The sequence below is a fragment of the Maylandia zebra genome, linkage group LG5 (genome assembly GCF_041146795.1).
Source record: "Maylandia zebra isolate NMK-2024a linkage group LG5, Mzebra_GT3a, whole genome shotgun sequence".
In the NCBI taxonomy this organism is placed as follows: Eukaryota; Metazoa; Chordata; class Actinopteri; order Cichliformes; family Cichlidae; genus Maylandia; species Maylandia zebra.
In genome coordinates, this window is record NC_135171.1 from 22,771,110 (window position 1) to 22,795,338 (window position 24,229).

The 24,229-nt window shown below is 40.7% G+C and overlaps 3 protein-coding genes across 5 annotated transcripts; all 3 read left to right on the plus strand.

Moving 5' to 3' along the window:
- The first annotated feature begins 1,789 nt into the window (after window positions 1-1,789).
- fbxo42 (F-box protein 42) lies at window positions 1,790-9,920 on the plus strand. Of its 3 annotated transcripts, none has more exons than XM_076884013.1 (11): window positions 1,790-2,024; window positions 2,929-3,211; window positions 3,333-3,449; window positions 4,023-4,157; window positions 5,139-5,292; window positions 5,398-5,508; window positions 5,852-5,948; window positions 6,111-6,167; window positions 6,252-6,368; window positions 8,286-9,316; window positions 9,625-9,920. In XM_076884013.1, the coding sequence occupies exons 2-11, from the start codon at window positions 2,935-2,937 to the stop codon at window positions 9,704-9,706; spliced, it is 2,178 nt and encodes a 725-aa protein (XP_076740128.1). In that variant the 5' UTR covers window positions 1,790-2,024; window positions 2,929-2,934; the 3' UTR covers window positions 9,707-9,920. The 3 variants fall into 3 exon arrangements, with proteins under 3 accessions (XP_076740128.1, XP_004544816.1, XP_076740129.1); XM_076884014.1 differs by lacking the exon at window positions 1,790-2,024 and adding an exon at window positions 2,046-2,238; XM_004544759.3 differs by having other exon boundaries at window positions 1,791-2,024; window positions 8,286-9,920.
- Window positions 9,921-11,900: 1,980 nt separating this feature from the next.
- slc25a34 (solute carrier family 25 member 34) lies at window positions 11,901-20,945 on the plus strand. Its single transcript, XM_004544756.3, has 6 exons — window positions 11,901-11,979; window positions 12,374-13,129; window positions 16,105-16,170; window positions 19,063-19,215; window positions 19,312-19,446; window positions 19,750-20,945. Exons 2-6 carry the CDS (start codon window positions 12,587-12,589, stop codon window positions 19,918-19,920), a joined length of 1,068 nt encoding a protein of 355 aa, XP_004544813.1. The 5' UTR covers window positions 11,901-11,979; window positions 12,374-12,586; the 3' UTR covers window positions 19,921-20,945.
- A 114-nt stretch (window positions 20,946-21,059) lies between these two features.
- On the plus strand, window positions 21,060-23,741 carry LOC101468547 (transmembrane protein 82). Its single transcript, XM_012917474.4, has 6 exons — window positions 21,060-21,347; window positions 21,448-21,520; window positions 21,606-21,798; window positions 21,915-22,332; window positions 22,622-22,806; window positions 22,893-23,741. Exons 1-6 carry the CDS (start codon window positions 21,272-21,274, stop codon window positions 22,980-22,982), a joined length of 1,035 nt encoding a protein of 344 aa, XP_012772928.2. The 5' UTR covers window positions 21,060-21,271; the 3' UTR covers window positions 22,983-23,741.
- Window positions 23,742-24,229: the final 488 nt, after the last annotated feature.

Consider the following 24,229-nt stretch of genomic DNA (forward strand, 5'->3'; position numbering starts at 1 on the left):
CTTCAAACCAGCCAGTACCAGCAGGAAAAAAAAAGAAGCAAAAAACAATTAAATAAATAAAATTAAAGCTCAAGTTCAGGAAAACGTGGTATGCATTCAAGCTGCAACATTTCATTAATGTAAATTCAGCAAAAAGAAACTTTTATTTAATTTTTTACAGCAAAATTCAAATCTTAACTCAACACTGTTACAACCTCCAGCAACTGGAAAGCTGCGAAAACAACTAAACAACTAAAATTTGGCAATAAAGTGCACTTTTGCTACAACTCTGAATTATGCCATATTCAGAAGTTTGCAGACGACACGGCCATCATGGGGTGTATCTGGGATGACCAGGAAGAGGAGTACAGGAGCCTGGTGAGGAACTTTATCACATGGAGTCACACAAACCACCTGAAACTCAACACTTCAAAGACCAAGGAACTGGTTGTGGATTTCGGGAGGTCCAGACCAGGTCCACTGCCAGTTCAGATAGAGGGAGAGGAGGTGGAGGTGGTCAACACATGCAAGTACCTCGGGCTGTGGGTGGACAACAAACTGGACTGGTCATGCAACACACAGCACCTGTATAAAAATGGCCAAAGCCGACTGTACTTCCTCAGGAGGCTGAGGTCTTTCAACATCTGCAGGAAGCTCCTGAGGATGTTTTACCAGTCGGTGGTCGCAGGAGTACTTTTCTATGGCGTGGTGTGCTGGGGGAGCAGCACAGCAAAGAAGGACTCATACAGGCTGGAGAAACTAATCAGGAAGGCGGGCTCTGTGGTCGGCATGAAGCTGGACACTCTGGTGACAGTGGCAGAGAAGAGGACCTTAAAGAAACTGATGGACATTATGAACAATGCCGGGCATCCTCTGCACACGGTCGTAAACAATCAGAGGAGCCTATTCAGCGACAGGCTGCTTCTCCCAAAGTCAAAAACCAACAGACTTAAAAACTCCTTTGTCCCACACGCCATCAAACTGTTTAACTCCTCTCTGGAGGGGAGAGGGAGGAGAAACAGGGGGACAAGGGAGGGCGGGAACAACTGAGCTGTAGGTGCTTTTCTACACTGTGAAATATTTGTTTTTTGTTTTGTCTTTTTTTCTTATATTCGACTGTGCAATAATCACTGTGCAATATACTCACTCAAATGAGTAATCCTATTTATCCATATTGTATATTCTGTATCTATATATGTGTATATATGGTGTATTTATGCTTATATCCTTACTCTCATTCCCCTTAATGTATCTGTAACATGCAACTTCTTTTGTGCTTTGCTACTGGAAACTGAATTTCCCGGAGGAACCCACCCGAGGGATTAATAAAGTTTCATCTAATCCAATCTAATCTAATCTCTAATCTTTTCATATATTTATATATTTATTTTTCTCTTGAGGAAAATCTCCCCCAGATATGTTTTAATTCAAACTTTATTTTGGGTATCTTCTTACATTATGTTGTGTATCTAATAATGCTGCTGTTATGAATGTCAGGCTTATTTGGTAAGACTTCTGTTCTTGTTTTCTGTTTTTGTTTTGTTTTTTGCTTCAATAAACTATACATATATATACAAAATACATAAATATACAACTATAAAAACCTTAACAGTGGTATGGAAAGGTTTTTCTGCAACTGAACATTCTTTTAGACTAAAGACTACATTTTGAGTTAGCATTTTAAATTTTAGACTTTTGTAGTTATGGCTCTCCATTTTCTTACTTAATTACTCAAAATTTCAACTTAGCTTTTAATTAAAAAAAAAAAAGTAATTAATAATTGAATGGCTGAAAAAGGCTTCCATACCACGGTCACACACAGCGTGTTGCCCTGGGCGGCTGTTTGGGGCTGAGGACCCACCCTGGTACCACAGACGGTTAGCGGCTACCGGAGCGTCGCTGAGCTGCGGAGGAGGTCGCTGTTCACAGCGGAAGATGGCGACTGTTTGGAGGCTGCAGAGGAATCTTTGGAGCTGATAACGGGGAGGAGGAGGAGAGGAAAGCTTCACACTCAGAGCCCTGAAAAGAATACGTCTTAAACAACGGTACAAGACAAATCTGGCGTAGTCACCGAGAGAAGCTGACAGCGTATAATAAAGAAGGAAACTGACATTACACATAGCCTGTGGTTGAGCTAGCGTTAGCAAAGATTATTAGCAGAAGACTGAAGGTTTCGACTAGCTCGTCAGTTAGGAGGGTGGTAACACCAAATAAGGCTGCTGACCTGAGAGGATGTCGTGTCGACAAGACAGCTAAGAAGTGAGCGATTTTATGCTGTTTAAAGCAGAGGTGTTGTCGAGAAAATGCACCTTTTCTTTGACACCGCTAGCCAAAAGGTTCTTTTTCTGTTAGCTAACGTTAGCTTGGATGCTCATGACAAGTTGACTAGCGTTAGCCAAAGCTAGCACAAAATATTTTTTCTTGGTCACAATACGGTACCATTAGCCGGTTGGTTAGTTGGATAAATTGCAGTTTGTAGCAAAAATCAAAGCTCATTTAGCCTTATGAAATATGACGTTACTTCCCCTAATATCGTGAGTTAGCTTTAGGCGATAATTAGCACTAGCTACCCAGTATTGCATTATAATGTGATGGCTAACGGCAGCTAATTAGATGTAGCTAATGATATAACTGAAACGTCCGGTGTGGACAGACCAGATACTCAAAGAAAGGACTCCAACCGTTCTAAACAGTGGATATCACACTTAAGGTCGTCAAGCGCTAATTTTATGCTGATTGCAGCTTTGCAGTGTCATTGGGTTTCTTGGCTAGGAGCAGATCTCTTCCAATTTAAAGCCTTCACCCTCTCTATGTTTAGGCTGAGTGAATCAGTCATACAGGCATCTGTAAAATGTGGATTCCAGTAAGAATGTGTAGAGCACAATTAAATCTAGTTGATTCAAAATAGTCCCCTTAGCATCAATAGCCTGTCTCCCAATGTCTCAACAGACAATAATGTCCCGTTCCCCTGACAATGAAGATGGAGGAGGACATGTTGCCATGGATACAGAGGATGAAGGTTCAGAGCCTGCTGGGATAACGGAGGAAGTGGAAGCAAAGATGGGGTCCTCCTGTCAAGAAGGGAACATGGACAGTGGTGCCAAAGGAGAAGGGAGGACAATGGTGGAGCTGCCGGAGGAAGTTCTAGAGTATATTCTGTCCTTCCTCTCACCTTACCAGGAGCACAAGACCGCTGCACTCGTTTGTAAGCAGTGGTACCGTCTCATTAAAGGTACGCCGCTCATGTTTGCATAATATTTAATCATAAGGTGGATGCTTGTTTATCTTTGCTTAGAATCTGCTTTCTCCACTTTTCTGCCTTCTGTTTCTTGAACACTTTCTCTGCTAACTAGGTGTTGCCTATCAGTGTTACCATGGATTTTTGAGAGCTGTCCAGGAGGGTAATATCCAGTGGGAAAGTCGCACATACCCATATCCAGGAACTCCCATCACTCAGCGCTTTTCACACAGTTAGTATATGACCCTTTTACCATGGTTCATGTCAAAAGCATTTTGTCCCATTTATAGGTTGGTGTGTCTATTTCCTACAAGTCAAAATAAAATGCCACTTCATTTTTATGGATCTGAAGCCTCTAAATGTTTGGATGTAATTTAAGGTATGGATCAGATTATAAGTTTAATGTACAGCAATTAAAAAGGGCTTTCAGTCTGTGGTAGATGACTCATGAAAAGAGCAGCATCAGACATTTAATCCACGTATAGACTACTGCTCGTCTTAAAATAGATTATTAGCAACTTCATTTTTTTTCATTTTCTTTCTTCACCAGCTGCATTTGAAGTGAAATGTTCTTTCATCAGTTTTGTTTTGAAATCTTAAAATGCTGATTTGTGCTATGTCACTGTCATAATAGGCCACTTGGAGTAATACAAATATAAACCCTTTTAATTACAGTGGTTTAAATGTAGTGTCAGACAAGCTGTTGGTGCCATCTCATAAAGAACAGGATGATCCTTAAAGCATTGTGTGCAGAGACTTTAACTATACACCCTGGGTATTTATTCTCTCTTCTTGCGGGTTGCAGGTGCATGTTATTATGACTCAAATCAGTCCATGTATGTGTTTGGGGGTTGCACTCAGAGTAGCTGCAATGCTGCCTTCAATGACCTATGGAGACTTGACCTCAACAGCAAGGAGTGGATCCGCCCTTTGGCCTCAGGTAACAATTTCACAGGCTGGTAAGAACAACACAAATCAGAGGTTGTAACCCCTTTTACAACTGTTCTGGAAACAAGTAGCTTCTTATGTAAGGGGAGCTGTGTGGGGACAGTTTCCTTGAAAGGTTGAGTTGGCTCTCTGAGAAAATACTTGTAGGAAGTGGAGTGAGATAGTATAAAGAGAAAAAGTCAGCAACATCTGGGTGAAAATGTGATTGGGTCAGAATTTCAACCTGGGGAACACAAGCTATGATTTTTAGATACATTTGGGTAGTTACAGTTTGGTTTACCTAGATATCCAACATAGTTGTCTGGTTACTGTTGATGTGGGTGGGTGGGGGACGGGGATAGTTCTCCAACCAGTCTCTAAAGTGCAACCTACCTATTTGATGTATTGCTATGGCAACATAATGGTTCTGCCTTGGTTTATAGAGTGTAGTAAACAGTTCAACATGTTTTTAATGGTCATTTAAAGTGTCCCCGCTACAGCACAAAGTTTGACAAAACTGTTAGTCCCATCCATGGTGGCAATTTTCTCATAATTACTGCTCCTATAATTCTCATTATGTTAACATGTTTTTAATCTTAAAACTGATTTTTCATGTTGAGATGCCAGGTAAATTGTTTGGTTTGGATGAGTTTAGGTTACAGATCTGCCTGTTTATATTTGTTTTATTTTCCTAAATGTAATTATTGTATAATTAATGCTACATCCTTGAGGTATAACATCTCATCTCACGGTTTGGGTCAAACTCCACTCTTTCACAATTTTCTGTCAAAAATCTTTGAAGACCAGTCACCCATATTCAGCAGGACATGCTAGAGAGAACAATAGTCAGATGCTTAATAGCAGATTTAATTATACAATGTATGAGTTAAAGCAAAGAGGAAACAGTTTCTGATATGTATGTGTAATTGATGACTTATTTAAAAATCTGGCATACTTATTTTCCAATAATTATTGTTTTATTTCCTTTAAACAGGCTCTTATCCATCTCCTAAAGCTGGAGCGACTCTAGTGATGCACAAAGATCTGTTAGTGCTGTTTGGGGGATGGACTCGCCCCAGCCCTTATCCACTACACCAACCAGAACGTTTTTTTGATGAAATCCACACCTACTCTCCTTCAAAGAACTGGTGAGAAGGAGTGACTGACACATGGTGGCCAAATATGAACTAGTTTAAACATTTCATTATTATTGTCTTCTTTTTCCATATACTTTGTTTTTTCCTCTGTCTCAGGTGGAACTGTATAGTAACGACACATGGACCTCCACCTATGGCAGGCCATTCTTCATCTGTAATAGGAAACAACATGATAGTGTTCGGGGGATCTTTAGGAGCACGTCAGATGTAAGAAGGTTTTATTTGTAATTGACTGCATGCAATTAGAAAGACTAGTCTAAATTTTTGCTTATTTAAACTACAGTGGTGTTAATAGGTTGCCATTGTAAAGGCTTCGCTTGGTTGGTTAACACATGTGAAACAAATTAAATTAGATCTGAAACAATGTGTTGTACAGACTGTGATCTTAGACGGCAGTAATCACTGTTCCCAAGTACAGTAAATCTTCCCACACTCGACTCTCAGGAATTATATTTCAATATAGATTACTAATCCTTTTAGATTTAGATGTTATGAACAGGGATGTATTACTGAATGAAAATTTCCACTGGTCCTCTTTTGGTTATGACAGGAGTAATGAAGTGTGGGTTCTCGACCTGGAGCAGTGGTCCTGGTCCAAACCGCCCATATCTGGACCATCACCACACCCACGAGGCGGCCAGTCACAAGTAAGGCTTCAGTATTTAAACAGGGATGCTTAATCATTTTAACAGCCCTGTGGAAGTTTTGACTTTGACTTGTCTCTTTGTGCATTTACTAAAGGTGCCAGAAAAGTCCATCTATGTTTTATATGTGAAATAAATGATGCTCTTCAAATGTTTATTCATTAGATTGTGATAGATGATCAGACGCTGCTCATCTTGGGAGGATGTGGTGGTCCGAATGCAGTAAGTTTTATTCTTTCTTTCCAGTTTTAAAACAGGTCCTTTAAACATGAGAACTGATTTGTTTTTTTTTTCCCCTAATCATAGCTTCTTAAAGATGCCTGGCTTCTCCACATGGATGCACTACCATGGAGGTGGCAGCAGCTGCAGGTGGAAAACGAGGACCATGGGGCCCCAGAGTTGTGGTGTCACCCAGCATGTAGGGTGAGTGTGTGTGACTTAGCCATCAATTAAAGGTGTGTGTTACAAAGCACGTAGGTTGCATGTATAATATACACTGCATAATATTATGGTCACTGATGCAGGTTCTGACAAAGTTGTTAGGATACACAGAGGATCACAGTTTTTGCGCATGGGGCTGTATAGCTGCAGACCAGTCAATGTGTTCATGCTGACCCCTGTCCACCCCTGCCACAAAGAAAAATGGTTTGAGGAGCTAAAAGGCGAATTTGAGGTGTTAACTTGCTCTCCAAATTCCCCAGATCTCAATCCGATCGAGCATCTGTTCAATGTGTTGGACAAACATGTCCTACACATGGTGGCCCACCTTACAGCTTACAAGACTTAAAGGACGGGTGTAGTCGAGTGCATGCCTGTGGGTGGGTCAGGGCAAAAGTGGGACCAACACAGTATTAGTAGGGGTGGGTTTTTATAATCGATTCATCGATTAAAATCGATTCTGGCTTGGATAACGTAAAATCGATTCATTAAAATCCTGAATCGATTTTTTTTTAATATAAATTTATTTTGTCCGAAATGCCAGAATCTCTGGTGACATCTCACAAAATTTCAAGAACCACCAAACAGTAAATGAGAGCAGGTACAGGGATTCTGCACATAGACTTAAACACACAGCGCGACCCGCGGATCAGAATCAGTTAGATGTCGCCTTTCTCACAGTCGGGGCTGAAAGCCGACAGCTCGCTGATCCTGATCTGTCGGCGGGTCCGCGCTTTGTGTTCACGCCCTTTATGCGCTGATTCTAAAGCTGTTAGTTTGATCTCTCTCCAAACAATATTGACCGAACCAGCAGCTAAAGAAGATCCAAACGCTTCACATAAACATCGTCATGAATTCACTCTTTTACTGTTTTGCTTCCATTGCGATGCGCAGCTCTCTCTCTCTCTCTCCCTCTCTCCCTCCCCCTCTCTCCCTCCCACCCTCTCTCTCTCTCTCGAACAGTTTCGCTTTCTTCATTATTCGCTTGCTTGTTATGCACAAGTCTACTGTTGTTTACAGCGCTGTCAGCCGCTGTTTTTTTCCCTTTTACATTCTTCCGAAAAGAAAACCTCATTTCTGCTGTTCAATACTGAACAAATTTAAACTTTTTAATATTATTCAAAATGCAAAATGCTTAGCCGTGTGTCTAATAAAACCGCTGTAACGTCAGAGGTAATGTTCATTAATTAATGGTTTTCTTTCGTTTTTGATGTACTGCAGAATATTTTTATAAAATCCCAGGCCAGGAAAATCACCTTCATGTTTTTCTGTGTTTTATCTTCAGCTACTTTGACACAAAGGCATCTGCTGTGATGCTCACACCTTGGATAAAGTCTTGCGAGTGTCAGCTTCCTTTTTATAGATACAAAAATATGTAAATGTTCTGATCTGAATTATACTTCTGACTGTCAAAATTTCCCAGATTTAAATCGAATCGAATTAAATCGAATCGTGGATCGAATCGATTCGGGACCTTGTGAATCGGAATTGAATCGATTCTAGAAATCAGTGACGATACCCAGCCCTAAGTATTAGGCAGGTGGTCATAATGTTATGCCTCTGATCGGTGTATGTTTAAGATAATCTATATGGCACTTGGAACAGGTTACCTTGAAAGTAATCGGTAAAGGTTGAGACATTTGAAACTGATATTTTTTTTTTTTTTTTTTTTTTTTGAAAACTCTAAAACAAACGTTCCCTGGTCAGTTCTGCCTTCATCTTAAGGTACTGTTGTGACCAGGTTAAAAACAAAAAACATAAAGTCATTCTTTGACTTTACCTTCAAAATACCTCCTTAACCCAGTATGTCTCTTTATAGTACACTCCTGAGTTTTGTGAATACTTGTAAACAGTGTTCACTAATGCTTCTTCTTCCCAACTTGTTCTTTTTTTACACACAAGGTGGGCCAGTGTGTGGTGGTCTTCTCACAGGCTCCATCTGGGCGGGCACCGCTAAGCCCAAGTCTTAACTCTCGGCCCTCCCCCATAAGTGCCACACCTGCCCCTCTGGGCCCTGAACCTCCTTCCCTGCGCTCTCAGTCTCCCGTTCGGAGCGGTGCTGCCGGTGTTGTTCTGGGAGCTGTTGAAGAGGCTCCGTGTGTAAATGGCCGATGGGGCACTCTGAGACCTCGGCCTTCAGCGAGAGGTGGTGCCAGAGACGGGAGCCCGTCCTCCTCTCAGCAGCCATCTCCTTCACAAGGCCCAGAAAGCCCTCCTCTTCCTCCCTTAATAAATGGATCCTCCCCTTCCCCACGGACCAGCCCAGCCCAGGCTGCATCTCCTCCCTCTCGTCCTCACCTGCCTTCCTCCACTGACTATGGATGGGAGTCTCCCCCCTCTGCTGCTCACCATCCTGAGGTCCCCAGCACCAACGGCCTGCATACACCTCCCTCAGGCTCCCCATGCACCCCACCAGGTGCAGTGTCCCCTGCTGCCTTACGACGAGGGCTGGAGGCAGTGAAAAACAAATCTTCCTCATCTGTACCGTCTTCATCATCATCGTCTTCCCTTCAGACACAGGGGCCTTCTCCTGGAGGTGGAGCAGGTCCTCCAGGAACCCCTCCGTCATCCTCCTCCAGTCCTCCTCAGGTGGCTGGAGCCGATGGACATGCTATCCCGCCTATTGCGAGGCGTCTCGGTCATCATCCGCCGCAGAGCCTGAACGTAGGCAAACCTCTGTACCAGTCTCTCAACTGCAAGCCCATGCAGATGTATGTGCTCGATGTGTCCCGAGCCAAGTCTGCTGGGGTAGTGTCTTGGAGAGTTTATGGGAACGGGACTCCACCTGCAGTCACAGGACCACCGGAGACCAGCCTTCACACTGTGGTACAGGGCAGGGGAGAGCTCATCATCTTTGGAGGCCTCATGGACAAAAAACAGAATGTGAAATACTACCCTAAAACCAACGCCTTGTACTTTGTACGCGCTAAAAGGTAATGCAGCTCCAGACGGGATTGAGAAGATGTTCATCCTGTGACCACACAAGGGAACTGACACACAAGGCCTTTTTCCTGTAGGAAGGATTATGAATAAAGAACATAATCATTGCTAGATATTTCACTTCAGAAATTCACTATTTCCCCCTTCTGCCTACTGCAAGCATTCAAAAGAAAACACTTTAAGTACACTTTGATAAAACCATTTTCTTGAATGAGAATCCTGTGAGTGTGTGAGTATGAGACCACAGTGATGGGAGAAAATTTGACTTCTTCTTTTTTTTTTTTTTTTTTTTGTTCCCTAGAAGAACAACCAGAAAATTTTTATTTTTTGTGTCATCATCCTCTGAACTCTTAGAGTACGTCTGGAAGAGCGGACGCTGTTGACAGAAACTGTCTACCTGCTTTTTGTATCACTCTTTAAGCCTGCAATGTTTACATTGAAAACAGTGTGAGTGTGTGTGTGTGTGTATGTGTATGTGTGTGCACGATGGTGGTTAAAAGTTGTTGATTAATGTGTGTGACGGGGGCTACAGTGGATGAGAGATGTGGCACTGTACTATGAATATAGTTAAACAATAAAGGCCTCCATGTCTGCTCAGTGACAGTCTCAAAATTCTTGTTTGTCTTTAAACATTGCTGCTGTTGTAGCTTAAACAAGCTCAGCTTGCAGTCATAATTGTGTTGAAGCTTTCGATCATTTCAGCAGTTGTCATCAAACTGGAGAATAAACTTTGAAGTTACACAAACCTAAGGAAACAGCTGAAACCATTAATGTGAAGTTAAATTTTTTTTTTCTAATAGTTAAATACTTCTTCACTTTAATTAGAAGTCGAGTCAAAATTAGAATCTTTAACTTTTATTTCCTCTGATAGGCAGGCAACAGTAATTCAAATAGCCACTGATTACACATGATGAATGCACAAACCTTAAAGCAGATGGGCTACAGCAGCATACGACCACACCGAGCATCACTCCCAAGAAGAGGCACAAGTTTGCATGGACTCGCTAAAAATGGACAATAGAAAATTGGGGAAAAAACACTACCTGGCCTGTTGACTGTGGACTTATGCTGGGACATTAAGATTAGTAGGGCTTTAATTTGGTGCAAACAACATAAAAGCATTAATCCATCCTACCTGATATCAAAGATGATAAAGGCACCTTGCTTGTACTGGGCTAGAAAAGGGGGTCTAGCCCAGTACAAGCAAGGTGTACTTGATAAAGTGTCTGTTGGGTGGACAAAAAAACATAGTGGTATACATTTCAACATTGTGAATTCAGTAGTGGTTTCACATCTAAATAAGGTGGGTTTTATATGCTTAGGATTTTCTATGAGTCTGTTGTGGCCAGTGCGATCCTCTATGCTGTTGCATGCTGGGGGAGCAGGCTGAGGGTAGCAGATGCCAACAGACTCAATAATCCGTAAGGCCAGTAATGTTGTGGGGATGGAGCTGGACTCCCTCAAGGTGGTGTCGGAGAGGCGGATGTTGTCCAAAATAAAGACAATGTTGGATAACACCTCCCACCCACTCCATGACATGCTGGTCAGTCACAGGAGCACGTTCAGTGAGAGACTGAGATTACCAAAAAGCACCACTGAACGACACAGGAAATCTTTCCTGCCTGTGGCCATCTCCCTGTACAACGCATCCACTTAACACACTGTTTACTGCTACAACTTTTTTCAGCTATTTATTAATAAGTGACTTTATGTATATATATATATATATATATATATATATATATGTATATATATTGTACTATTCTTAATTAGCGTATTGTCTGTCTTGTTAATGTTTGTTTATAATGGAGCACTGTAACAAAAAAATAATTTCCCCCAGGGATCAATAAAGTATTCTGATTCTGATATCACAACCTCTAAATGTTGGCCCTTCTTAGCCTTTATAAGAAGAAGCCTGCTGCTCTCTGACTGCTACATAAACTAATGTAAACAAAAGGTCCAAAAATTACTAAAGGTGGCAGGTGGTTCATTAAGATGAACAGGGAACTTGGATCCACCTCAGGTGTCTGATCTGAACTTTACAAAAAGTCGGCCTCTAGTGGCTGAGTTTTTGTCATACAGCACAAAAAAGTCGGCAGATAATTGATTTAAAACTTTCTCCAATTAGCACTTACGGCTCATTTTCTTTTCTTTTTCAGAGGGTTCGTCAATTTTAAAGCGATCAACCACATCAGTTTTCCTCTACTGAATAAATCTGAATACTGAAAAACTTTCTAAAACAAATAAAAAGATAAATATAAGATGGAAGAAGCGCAAAAGTAAAAGCAGTGCATATGTCCCTTTGTTTTGCTTCCAAGATTATCCATGCGGTCTTTAGCAGCTTAACCTTGTTTTGATAGCTCACACACAGCATTTGCTCTCCCGGGCCTCAGACGCTTCAGCTCTCCCTCTCTCTGACCAACAATAACCTTTTACCCAGAGAGCTCCTATAGGACCAGAGCAGGGGCAGTTTCACAGCACAGCCAACCCATTCGTGCGCACTCAGGGAAATGGTGAGGTGGCACAAAGGCCTGAAACGTTATTGGCTCTGACCAGAATCAGAAGGAGGGGACTGTGACAATGAATGTGCTGAGACACATGTTTACAAGAATGGAGCAGAGAGGGAGAATGGAACTGCACGGGATCAATGAAAACTGTGAGTGTCATTATCAACTAAGATTTTTATAACCACAGAAAAAGACTCTCAGAAAAGTTTTATATTTCCACGTGGCTGTCTCTGATACTTGTTCTGAGCATTTTTGTGTGCTTGTGTGTTTTATGAATGTCAGATTATCTGGTGTGTTTACTCTTAAATCTGTTTCTGGGTCAGTTGTAGTATTGAATGAATGAACTTCAGTGTGCTGAAAGCTCCCAGAGTCAAAGAACAAGAGAGAGGCTTTTACAATGTTTGTCCTGCAAGGAGGAACCTAAATATATCTGACAGCTTTTTCTTTCCTGGAAAAAAAGGAGAGTCACTCTCCTGACTTGCAAGGCTGGATTTGGGTGTCATACCTGAAGCTTGCTTAAAATGTTTGCATGATCTCTTGCAGATGGTGCCTCATTAGAACAGAATGACAGTGAAGAAAGTTAATGAAAGTGAGTCCAGGAGGACACTGTGAGCCTGCGAGTCACAGGACGAACGTGTAAAGCAGATGCTAAATGAGTAATCGCAGGAGTCGGTAGCTTCTGTCTTTGACTTTACTGTACTCTACCAAGTACTTTCCCTGCTCCTATCACACTGAGGCAAGGGGAGGAAAGCCATCATGAGTACTGTTAAGGCAAACTGTGAAGATCACTTCTCAGCGATGAGTAGCACTCAGCTGCTGAACACTTCGCCCGAAGAGTCTGTGTTTGCTCCACAGCCTTCCCAGAGGATTTCACCCACCGTGTTGACGGTCCCCTGTGGGGTCTTTGGCCCCTTGCCGCCGCCTCCTGCAGTCTGGCCTCCACTAGACTTCGCCCTGGGCGCTCTTGCCTGCTGCGCAGCCTGTGTGTTCACCAATCCTCTGGAGGTGGTGAAAACCCGTCTGCAGCTACAGGGGGAGCTTTGTGCTCGGGGATCCTACCAGAGACACTACCGCGGGGTCTTGCAGGCGCTCTGGGTGGTGGGCCGCACGGATGGGCTACGGGGCCTGCAGAAGGGGCTCTCAGCTGGGCTCATCTACCAGGGTGTGATGAACGGTGTGAGGCTGGGCTCGTACTCCTACTGTGAAGCTCTGGGGATCACTTCTTTCCATGGGGGGAGTCTGCTGTCAGGGGCAGGTGCTGGAGCTCTGGGTGCCTTCATAGCTTCTCCTGCCTATCTGGTAAGTTTATTAAAGTTTCTCCTTTTTATAGTTTCTTCTATAGTCATTGTTTCCAGAGGAAGGTATCTCAATAAAACATGAAGCTCCATAGAGATAAACTCCTTTAGTGGTCTGCCACTGATTTGGCTTTTGTGCATCATTAAAATTAATTTAAAATATCTGCTTTGTTTTGGTTAAGTTTTTTTTGTGACTCTTTTAATTCAAATGAAGTGTCTACCTGTGAGCATCCCCATTACAATATGTATTAATGTAAATGAATTGACTTTTTAGGATCTTTTGCATTAATGATTTTTTAAGACAAATCTGTACAGTCTCAACATATGAAAAGAAAAGGCCAAATCCATCTATCCAATGCTGAGGTGGTCTGGGCATCTGACGCCAAATATGAGAGAATTAAGAGAAGAAACAATCATGTTTGCTTCATGTGTGGCACTTTCTTAAATCCTTTTTATTCAGTCCTCTGATATTTTTTCCAGAAAGGTCTTTTTATTCAAAGTGACTGAAAACAGTGTGTTCTAATCACGTTAAAGCAGAAGTAACAGAAGCATTAGATCTCCCACTAGATGTGTGGCCTGGATGACAAACTCTCAGGAACTAACTAGGTCACTCATTGTTAAACTGTGATCCGCAGCAAAAAAACATCAACACACTTCTAAACTTGTATCACAGTGTAACACAAAGGATTTTCCATAAACACGAGTAATATGTTACAACAGGATATTTCTCTCTTTTTTTGATATTCAACAGTTCTTATTCATTATTAGCACAAAAACAAAACAAACAAAAAACGAACAGAATCACATACATTGCAAATGTATGTAATAATTTTAAATTACATATATGGGGAGAGAGGGAGAGAGACAAATATTTACCATCTACTCGCCCATAGATTTAAAAAAGAAGAGACAAAAGTGAACTCCCATCCTTTGTGCTCACTTCCTAATTACGCAACAGGATATTTATACATTAAAGGAATAGTCACATTCAACATTCAAATACATCATGGTCTGTAGGTGTAGATGTGGTTCAGATGACCGAGTGAAGCTCAAACTGATCCTCAGCATTGGGAAGAAAAGTGATTTACATGACTTTGAATGTTGTTATTGGTGTCAGACGAGCTGGTCTGAGTACTGCTGATCTGTTGGGATTTTCCCACATAGCCATCTTTTGACTTTAAAATGAATGGTCTGAAAAAGAAATATCCAGTGAGCTGTAGTTCTCTGTGTGAAAATGGAGACCGGTTTCAGCTGAAAGGAAGGCAACAATAGCTCAAATAACCACCTTTTAAACCCAAAATATGCACAAGAGCATCTCTGGGGATACAATTCACACAAGTTTATCAAAACTGAATCACAGAAGACTGAAAAAACATTGCCTTGTCTTTGAGACTGCATTTCTGCTGCAATGTTCAGATGGTAGGGTCAGAATTTAATGCAAACAACACGAAAGCGTGGATTCATCCTACCTGGTGGTGATGTAACAGTGTGGAGGATATACCAACGGGGCATCATTTAAACACCACAGCCTGCCTGCATGTTGTTGCTTCTCTTGTCCATCCCTTTATGACCACATTGTAGACATGTTCTTATGCCTGCTTCCTGCAGTGCAAGAAGCAAGAATGAAGACACTTCAGAAGGCAAAACAGGTTTGCAGCCCAGTAGTAGCAAGGTGTACTTGAAGTGGCTAGTAAGTCTATATTGGAGCAATTTTCAGTTGCTGTAAAAATTGTTTATTCGAAGAAAATTCTAGGAGCTTGCATTTGAAATGATGTGAAATTCTTCCAAAGAATTGTTTTTCCAGTATTTCCAGTATAAAATCTGCCCCCACCCTCCACCCTTTGTTTCCTTCCTGAATGTCTGCAGCAGAATAATTATACAACTAGGGAATTGTATTCCAAAAAGACTAACTTTGGAAATTCCCCTGAAATCATGTGGTGGAATCTGGTTAGTGAGAGACCAGCAACGCTTTCAGACTAACTTGACTAAATGGAAAGTTAAAGAGGGGAAAATAAATTTCAGTGGCTTAATGAAAGGACAGTAAAATGAAATGAACTTGAAAGAAAAGAAAAACTAAAATACAGACCCAGCTGTCTGCATTTGAACTGAAGGGCAAAGAAAGAGACCCCAGACCATTTTCAAAGACACCTCAAAGGTCTTCAAGCTGTTTTTGCCCAGTGTTTGCTTGATCACATAGATGTTCATAGATCATAGATCTAGGTCATTTAGAAAGTCTTCAAAACGCAGTATGATCTCCAGTTTAAATCAGAGTGTGCATTTTCTTAGCAGTCCGTCTACATGCTCTCCAAAAAACATCACTTTCACACCAGTGTCAAACTTCACCATCACTCGATTTATGTCCTCTGCATTTCTACAACTGTACCACTCTTTTTGTTGTTTTTCTGCCTCAGCTGCCAGTCAATACATCCAAGTCCATTTAAGCTTTCTGGACGGTCATGGAAAGACGATACTGTCTGATGACGTATTTATATCACGGTCACTAAATATATCCTGAATGTTTTTCTTTCCGCCTGCTGCTGCCAAACCTGTTGTGGGTCCTTCTGTGTGCTGCCGGCAGGCAGTAAAGGTTATTTTACTGACACCATATCTGATATCAAGAAGGAAACGATGAAGCTTCTTCTCCTTTTTTATTTAGGCGTTTTTGTTTTACATGAAATGTATCATGATTTCACAAGAAGAAAAAAAACTTCCTTTTCAAGGAAAGTGCGAATGAATCACCGAATCCTGTATTTGACCAGCTCCTGACGATCTGCACGTTGTGTAACTCCTTCCTGTGAATATTAGCAGGGTTATCGGGTATCCTCACACAACTCATTCTAACAAATGACTTGGTGACAAGTCTGGTGCTCTGTGCACTTTGAACTCTGTTTCAGCAAAGCATTAAGTGAAACTCGCTGCTGAACACTAACCATAAGCCTGAATGCATTTTAAAACGTGCTTGCTGTGTTTTCTTCATAGGTGAAAACCCATCTGCAGGCTCAGACTGTGGCAGCCATTGCAGTAGGTCACCAGCATAACCACCTGGTAAGACGGACACATTTCACATAAAACACAAGAATATCTTACCAGCTGTTTCAATGTTTAAAGATGTCAGTACAGGTGTATTAAAGTACAATAACTGGCCAGGATGGTGTAAACTATGTGCTATAGTATAATAATTGTGCTTTTTTTTTTTATCAGGTGTTCATTTGGTAATTAAAATTTGAAGCCCATAACACTCCCATTAATATGACATACCAAGATAGAAAGCTGATAATGAAAACGTTAATTGTTGGCACCTGAGGAGAAAATGGTCATTATAAGCACTGCGTATCAATAACATTATGTACCTGTGTTTTCAACAAAAAATGGATACAACTTGTATTTGACATGTATTTAATATTTTTCTCTAAAATGCAGTGTGGTGAGAGTATAAAACTAAAAGTATAAGTTAAATTATAGAGAAGCACAGTAAAACTGCAGACGCATGGTGTTTAAACAGTACGTGTCTGCCCTTTAACCATCAGATCATATAATCTGCCCGGCCAAAAGAAAAAGGCTCCACCTATATTTACTTAAGCAAACCAATAAGAGCCTTCCACTGGATATTTACTGCAATAATTAATATGGCTAAGCTGGATACAGGTTATTTAAACCTAACTGATGTAGTGAGCTGCTTCTCATTTCTCAAACAACCATATCAGAAGACGCATCATGTGGTTGTGGAAAAGATGGGTTAAATTATTTGCCTTCATCAAGCAAAGACAACTAAGGTGATTACTGAAACTACCAAAACCTGGATAAAAGCTGTCCGAAATGCCAGAGCTAGCAAATTAAAACTAAAATATGCTAATTGATATTAATTTTTTTTATTATTATTCAGAAGGTTCATTAAACACTCAATTTTCAAAAAAGAAAAAGAAAAAAAAACCCCATGCAATTTCAGGCAGTTATTTCCTGGTTCAGGCTGTAAAGGGGCTGAAAGGACCTGGGAGGATAGTGATGAATCATCAAAAAAGGAAGAAATGTGGTTGGAAAAAAGTGATCGTGATTGGAGATCCTTTAAACATCTGGTAAAATCAGATCATAAAAAAAGTCATCAGCACAAGTCATGGATATGTCTAACACTGAAAGTACATTTGCAAACACACATGATGTGAAGCAAACTCGGTGGACTAAAAACAAATCGCTGAATCTTTTTAAGGCTTATCAGAATCAGAAAGGGTTTTATTGCCAAATGTTGAGCAGGTTTACAACATTAGGAAATTGCTGCGGTATTTTGTGCAAACATACTGTCAGACAATGCTTAAATAAACATAAAAATTAAAATTAAAAGTGCTAAGAGTGCTCTCAGGGGAAAAAAGGCAGGAACAATAGAAACAGATCGTGTGGTCTAAATAGTCCAGATTTATCCTCTTCCCCAGTGATGTCTCCATCAACGTAAGAAGAGAGGCAGATGAAGTGATGCACCCATCATGCCTGCTCAGGGCCTGCTGCAAGAACCTGCAGGGGCAGTGTTATAATCTGCAGATGCTTCAGCTGGTCAAGTCTACACCAGTGATATGTGCCCAAAGAATGAGGTCACCTGAATATACTGAATGGCCAGGTTCAGCTATCAGTGGCATGTCCTGTATTCTAAGTTGGCAATGCCAGGATTGATCAGGCTCCAACTGAAAAGCGTATCAAAAACAGTGCCAAAATGAATGCATTATCAAAGGTTAATAAATACAGCTCCATACATACATGTGTATGTTCAAATGTGCAGCTAATTCCTCCTGAAATCAGCTGCAGAATTAACAAAAACAGAAAGTGATGGTCTGACTTAATGTATTCAAGGCAAATTTAAATGGGTTGCATGAAGTTACTTCAGGCTGCCTGAATGTTTTGCCTGAATATTATTACCTTTATTTCTGGCTTTAGACAAATACTTTTACTAAGGTATTCATTTTCGCAAATTCTTGTTCACAAATTTTAGTAAAAGTGTCATGTTTTGGCTGTGTGCAGGCAGGAGAAGGACCCAAACGCAAAACTTACCACACAGGAATTAAACTCAAAAAGCTGCTTTATTGCAGAATGTCACAAAAACTAAACTGGGACATGGCTAACTAAGGGACATGGCTAACTAAGGGACATGGCTAACTAAGGGACATGGCTAACTAAGGGACATGGCTAACTAAGGGACATGGCTAACTAAGGGACATGGCTAACTAAGGGACATGGCTAACTAAGGGACATGGCCACACAGCCATGAGGGAGACTACACCACTGACAAAGCGAAACACAGGGCTTAAATACACTGAGGGATAACGAGGGAATGAGACACAGAAGGAGAGCACAGCTGGGAGTAATCAGGCTGGACGAGACAAGGGAAGCAAAACTAGAAACACTGACATGAGACACGGACCTTCAAAGTAAAACAGGAAACACACTGACTGAACTCCAGACATGTAAACTTAACAGGGACTGGGGAGACAGAACATTGGAACCTGAAACATGGTACAGAAAGGCACAGTAGACATCATGGAACACAGTGAAGCCATATTACTAAACTTAAAAACTAAACTCATGATAACCATAACTGAAACCTAGGGAAATAACAAAGACAGTACAACAAAGGACCAAGAAAAAACACAAGAACTCAAAAAGCTGGGTCAGAAAGACCCAGAACCGTAACAAAAAGAGATTTTAAATAAAGAATAAACTTACAGAATAATTATTTCTTTTTTTCCTGTAAAAACCTGACTTGTTACCCTCTTATTCTAGTGTACCTACCTTTGAATATTTGTAGGTAAATGCAATTAAATGCAATTTAAATCCCATTTAATTACAGGGGAATTACACCCTTAGTTGCAAGCCGTGTTATAAAGTGTTACCTGGTTTTGAGTGTTATTATCTGTAGCCTCTACTCACCAGTGCCTTTGTTTTCTTCTATTTCAGGGAGTGTCTGATGCCTTTGTTACCATCTATCGAAAAGAAGGTTTAATTGGTCTTTGGAGGGGTGTGAATGGGGCTGTGCCTAGAGTCATGGTGGGATCAGCTGCCCAGCTGGCAACCTTCACCTCAGCTAAGGAATGGGTGTCACATTCTCAGGTAATGTTATCTAAAGAGCCGAAGGTTTTATGTCATATGTGACCAAGCTGCTGCCATGCGTTGAAAGTCGGATCATCTTTCTTTGTGTCCTTTCAGTGGTTCAGTCCAAACAGCTGGCTCGCAGTCTTGATGGCAGCTGCAGTCAGTGGAGTTGCTGTGGCCATTACCATGACACCATTTGATGTCATTAGTACTCGGCTCTACAACCAGCCGGTGGATGAGTTGCGTAAGGTGAGTCTGTCTTCAACACAGTTGTCCTCATTTTCATTAGTTTCACAATCTAAAAAAAAAGCATACCGTCATTAAAAAAAGCAATATGAAATCATTTCATCTATATTATATATTTGTATTGACCTTTATCATCTAATTTATATATTTTTATAGATATATTATTTCATCTTTTTCTCATATTAGGTATGTATTTAAGGAGAAACTGCCTTTGAATCTTATTGTGTTGTGTAGAGTGACTATAAAGGAACTCAGCTTATTTCAGTTCACGAAAGACTTGCTGTGTTTTTTACATCTGTTTTGTAGGGTCGTCTGTATCATGGATTTTCAGACTGCATGCTGAAGGTGTGCAGAGCGGAGGGCCTGCTGGGTTTGTATAAAGGCATGGGCCCCGTGTTCCTGCGACTGGCCCCGCACACGGTGCTAAGCATGCTGTTCTGGGATCTGATGAGGCAACAAGCAGTGAAGGATAAGTAGAGCTGAAGCACCCATACTTGCACACTGAAAGCACAACTGGGCTCTGCTACAGCTGTTAGAGTGCTCTCTCAGTTAATGAAGCACTGAATTTAAAGCAACTGTGTGACATTTTGGGAAGTAAACTTATTTACTTTTCTTTCCGAGAGTGAAATGAGATGGTTCATGGACGTTTTTATGGTTAATATGAAGCTAGCATCTGGTTAACTTATCTTAGCATAAAAACAGCTAGTTTAGCTCTGGGCAAAGTTAATAAAATAGTTAATGGTAACTCCTTAGAAGCATAATAATTGCATATAAAATAACAAACTGTTGTTTCAACAGTTTTTATTAAACACACAGATATAAAATGCTGGTAAACTTTAGAGGTACTGATAGCTGCTGGTAGCTCTGACAAGCTAGCTGTTGCCTTTCATTTTTAGTCTTTATGCTAAGCTAAGCACATGCCTGCTGGCTGTGGCTTTATATTTAACCAACGGACACTGGGTGCCATATCAAACATCTGATCTTACTCTTTTCCAGAAAGAAACATGAACAAAATGTCAAACTATTTACACTTTAAGTGCAAGCTTTCCTCTCCCATCTAGCACAGAAAATGAACACTTGAAGCACTTAATCAAGACTGGCATGTTACGCACATACTGGAAGACATCTTTCTCTAAAAATATGTCTCGAGTGTATACATTTTTTGATTAGGGTTTTTTTTATACCTCAAGCTTAAGTCTCGCAGGAATTTGCTTGTTAACTCATCAGTGTGTGAATGTGGTCAACTTGAAGAACAAGTCATCATCATTAAAGCAAACAATTGTTTGCCATGTTTATTACACTGTCTAGATGCCTTGTCTGTTGTATTTAAAAAAAACAACCTGATGGGATTTTCTTTTTTTAAATTCACTGACTTGAACTTATGTAACTAAAGCCAAGAATTACATTTGTAATTTCAATTTTTTATGTGCAGAAATTTAACCTACTGGTACTTAAAACTTTAAAAGCAATGAATAGTCCTAATAAAGATTTTTTGTAAGAAACCTGTCTGGTTTGTTTTTGTTCTCTGGATAGGTGGTGAATCTTTTGAATACACTGCTTTAAAACCATTGTAATCTGTGGTGTTTTCTGTTTCTTTGAAATGATTTAATTGACTGGGGTTAAAGGTTTCTTCTTGAGAGGATTTGAAACCCCTTTCATCAAGAATTGATTTGACTAAAAGCTGTAGCCATATCACGTTTCACCTTTGTACCTTTGGGTGGATGGAGCTTACTAAAACCTGATCAGCTCGAAGAAATAAGGGCAAAGTCACTAATTTGTAGCACCACTTTGAGTGTTATTGCTGAAACGTTACAAGAACACCATAAAGATGTTTCTCCCCTTGATCCTGGGAACCACTGGATGGACACCTTTTGATTCAAAACCATTTGATTGCTTTCTTCAAGGTCTGATAACAAGTTTTCTCTGATTATGGTTAAATTCTCAGCACTTTTCAATGTCATGTCTCCTCTTTACTGGCTTATTTTTGGTTGTGTTTTTTTAAAGGGCTCGTAGGTGCATGTGGAATATCAGTGCTGTACAACCTGCTAAGAGTCTACAATTTTGTTCAAAATTCCAAGTGAGTTCACCCTTTGAGAGGAAAAAGGGAAAGCATAGCTTGATTTTCAAGAGCGTTGGAGTTATTCTATTTTGTCTGCACACAGTGATTCTGACTCTGGAAATGGAAGCAAACCCAGGTCATCCTCACTGGGCACGTCTCTGAGAGGGAACTGGAGATCATCCCTCCAGTTCTGGATTCTGACTGTCGTCCTCTCTCTGATGGGCTCGAGGGTTTTCTCCCTGATAGTGCTGGAGTTTTCCCTCAGGGCTGTTTCTACCTGGACGTCAGCTGGACTGGTGAGCTCCTCCTTAACAAATACTGCAGCTATATTTATGCATTGTTTTATGCTTTTATGTATCTGCTTTAGAGTGTTCTTTCATTACACATTTCTAATCCACGTCTCTTAACGCAGGATGCCAGTGGCAGAGGTCTAGACATGATCCTAATCCAGAGCCAGTTCTCCCTGGGTTGTAGCCTCACCGGCACTCTGATCTTCCTCCAACAGGGGGCTCCACACAGCTCCCTCAGCTTATTTCTGGCAGCTGCTCTCAGCTGGAAACTGGCAAGCTTGAGCCACAGTCTGTGGATCCATGTGGCCAGACTCTACCCGCTGCACAGCACTAAACAGTACTGTGGGAAGTGCATCACTCTTCTAACCTCCGGACACACCATACTGGCTTCACTGCAAAGAGCGGTTGTCTTGGCTTTTGCTGTAGCAAGTGTTGCTTCCACCACTACGATTTATGACCACTTCCTGTCCCAGAAGGATGCTATGAAGTTCTGGACTCTGCTGACGCTCTGTTACATTATGTTGCTCGTGTATATTCAAGGTGATGGTCAGTGCTGCTGAGAGTGGAACTTAATTAATCCTCAGAGAGGAAAGTACCCACGCAGTGTTAAGTAATAATAAAAATATTTAAATAGATTTAAATAATATTATATGGATTTAAGAAATAAAAGTAGACCATAAGCGATGAAATGAAGCCCTATAAATGTAAAAAGCAACATATATGAATTAAAAACTTAGAATTGATGGCAAAAACACAGCCTATAAAATCAGTAAGCACAAAGCCAAGGCTTTTTGGGATCATTGTGTAACTTTTCTGTCTGTACTTGCAGAGGATGAGCATCGGCAGACAGGCACAGCGGCCCTCCTACACTCTGTAGTTATGCGGCTGGGAGCCTTGCTCGTCCTCATGCTTGCAATGGGATACTGGTCTGATGTGTTTCAAATCCTCATCGCGTTTCTGGGAGAAGCAGTCTGTCTGTTGCCTTCTTGGGATCTTCTGCAGGCTTTGCTGAAGGTCTGGTCTTTGCCTCGTTATGTTTTAGTTGCTGTAGTTGTGAAAATAACACGACAGGAGGTTGAATTCTCATGTTTCCTTTTCAGGAAGAAAAAGAGGAATCAAGCTTGAGCAGACGTGACGAGTGCTCCAGTCACAAAGGAACCACAATTAAAACATCATCACGTGGCAGATAACGGTGCACTCAAACTCCACCACAATGATTATCATTGACTGTCTCACCTGTAAAGATGCACTATTACTTTGTGTTGTAAAATAATATTGTGCTTAAAGGCTTTAATTGACTTCTTGTTGTTTGGGGTCTTATATTAAACAGAAATAATATAAAAAATAAGCTGATTTAGTATTTAATGTCCAGCCTTTTTTTTTTTTCGCTAATCCAAGTCAGGCTTGTGTGGGAGCTGGAGTCTGTCTCAGCTTTTATGGGGAGAGAGGCGGACAGCTTGCCAGTCTATCACAAAGATAACACAGAGAGACCTACTTGCTTATCTTTGGACTGTGGGAAGAATCCAGAGAGAACCAACACAGGCACAGAACATGTAAGCTCCACATAAAGAGAGACAACAGTGGTAACCACTGCACCACTGTGCCACCCATAATGTGTTTTAAATGATGGGAGCCAGGTGTGTTCAGAGACTGAAACAATAAAAGTGCTCGCTACTATAACAGAGAAGCTTTTGGCACTTATCTGATCACACGACTTTGGAGAACTGTAGAAGTACTGATTAGTTACAGCTCATTTATTATAATTCAATAGTGTTTCAGTGAAGTTTACTGTGATTTTCTTTCATAAAATATTCAGTTATTTACATTTTATTGTTATATGAACTGAAGAGAAACTGGTGATGTGTTCATTAAAGGATGGCTGTAATCAGGGCATTAACCCAGTGAGGTTAACTAGTTTAAATACTATTCAGTGTGTGCTAGTTAGAACAAATGTGCTAGTTTTGTCCCCTGATTACCAAGACTTTGAAGTACAATTGAAAAAATATATATACATGCAAAACTATTGAGTCACATCTTGTTTCTTTAGATTTTGTTAGGACAATGGAAAATGGGTGCAGCAATTTATTGAAATGTGCAAACAAACATGGAAATACAGTGCTGCTCAATGTAGTTTTTAGACCTGACACTTGACCAGTTTCCTTAGATGTTTCAAGTATACACCACACACAGTGTAGAGATATTCTGAGAGCTCAGCTAATAGCGCTTGAAAATCACCTTATTGGTTGAAATAAAAACAAAGAAACAAACAAAAAAATACTATTTTATGTCTGTCAAACAAGTGCCTAAAGATTTTGTTTTTGCTAAGTTATCTGTTATGTGTAAACACAACACTGCTTTTCAGTATTTGAATGAGTAATAGGTTCAGTGGTTTAAAGATTTTAAAAAATCCTGTGAATATGGTCAGGTACAAAGATTG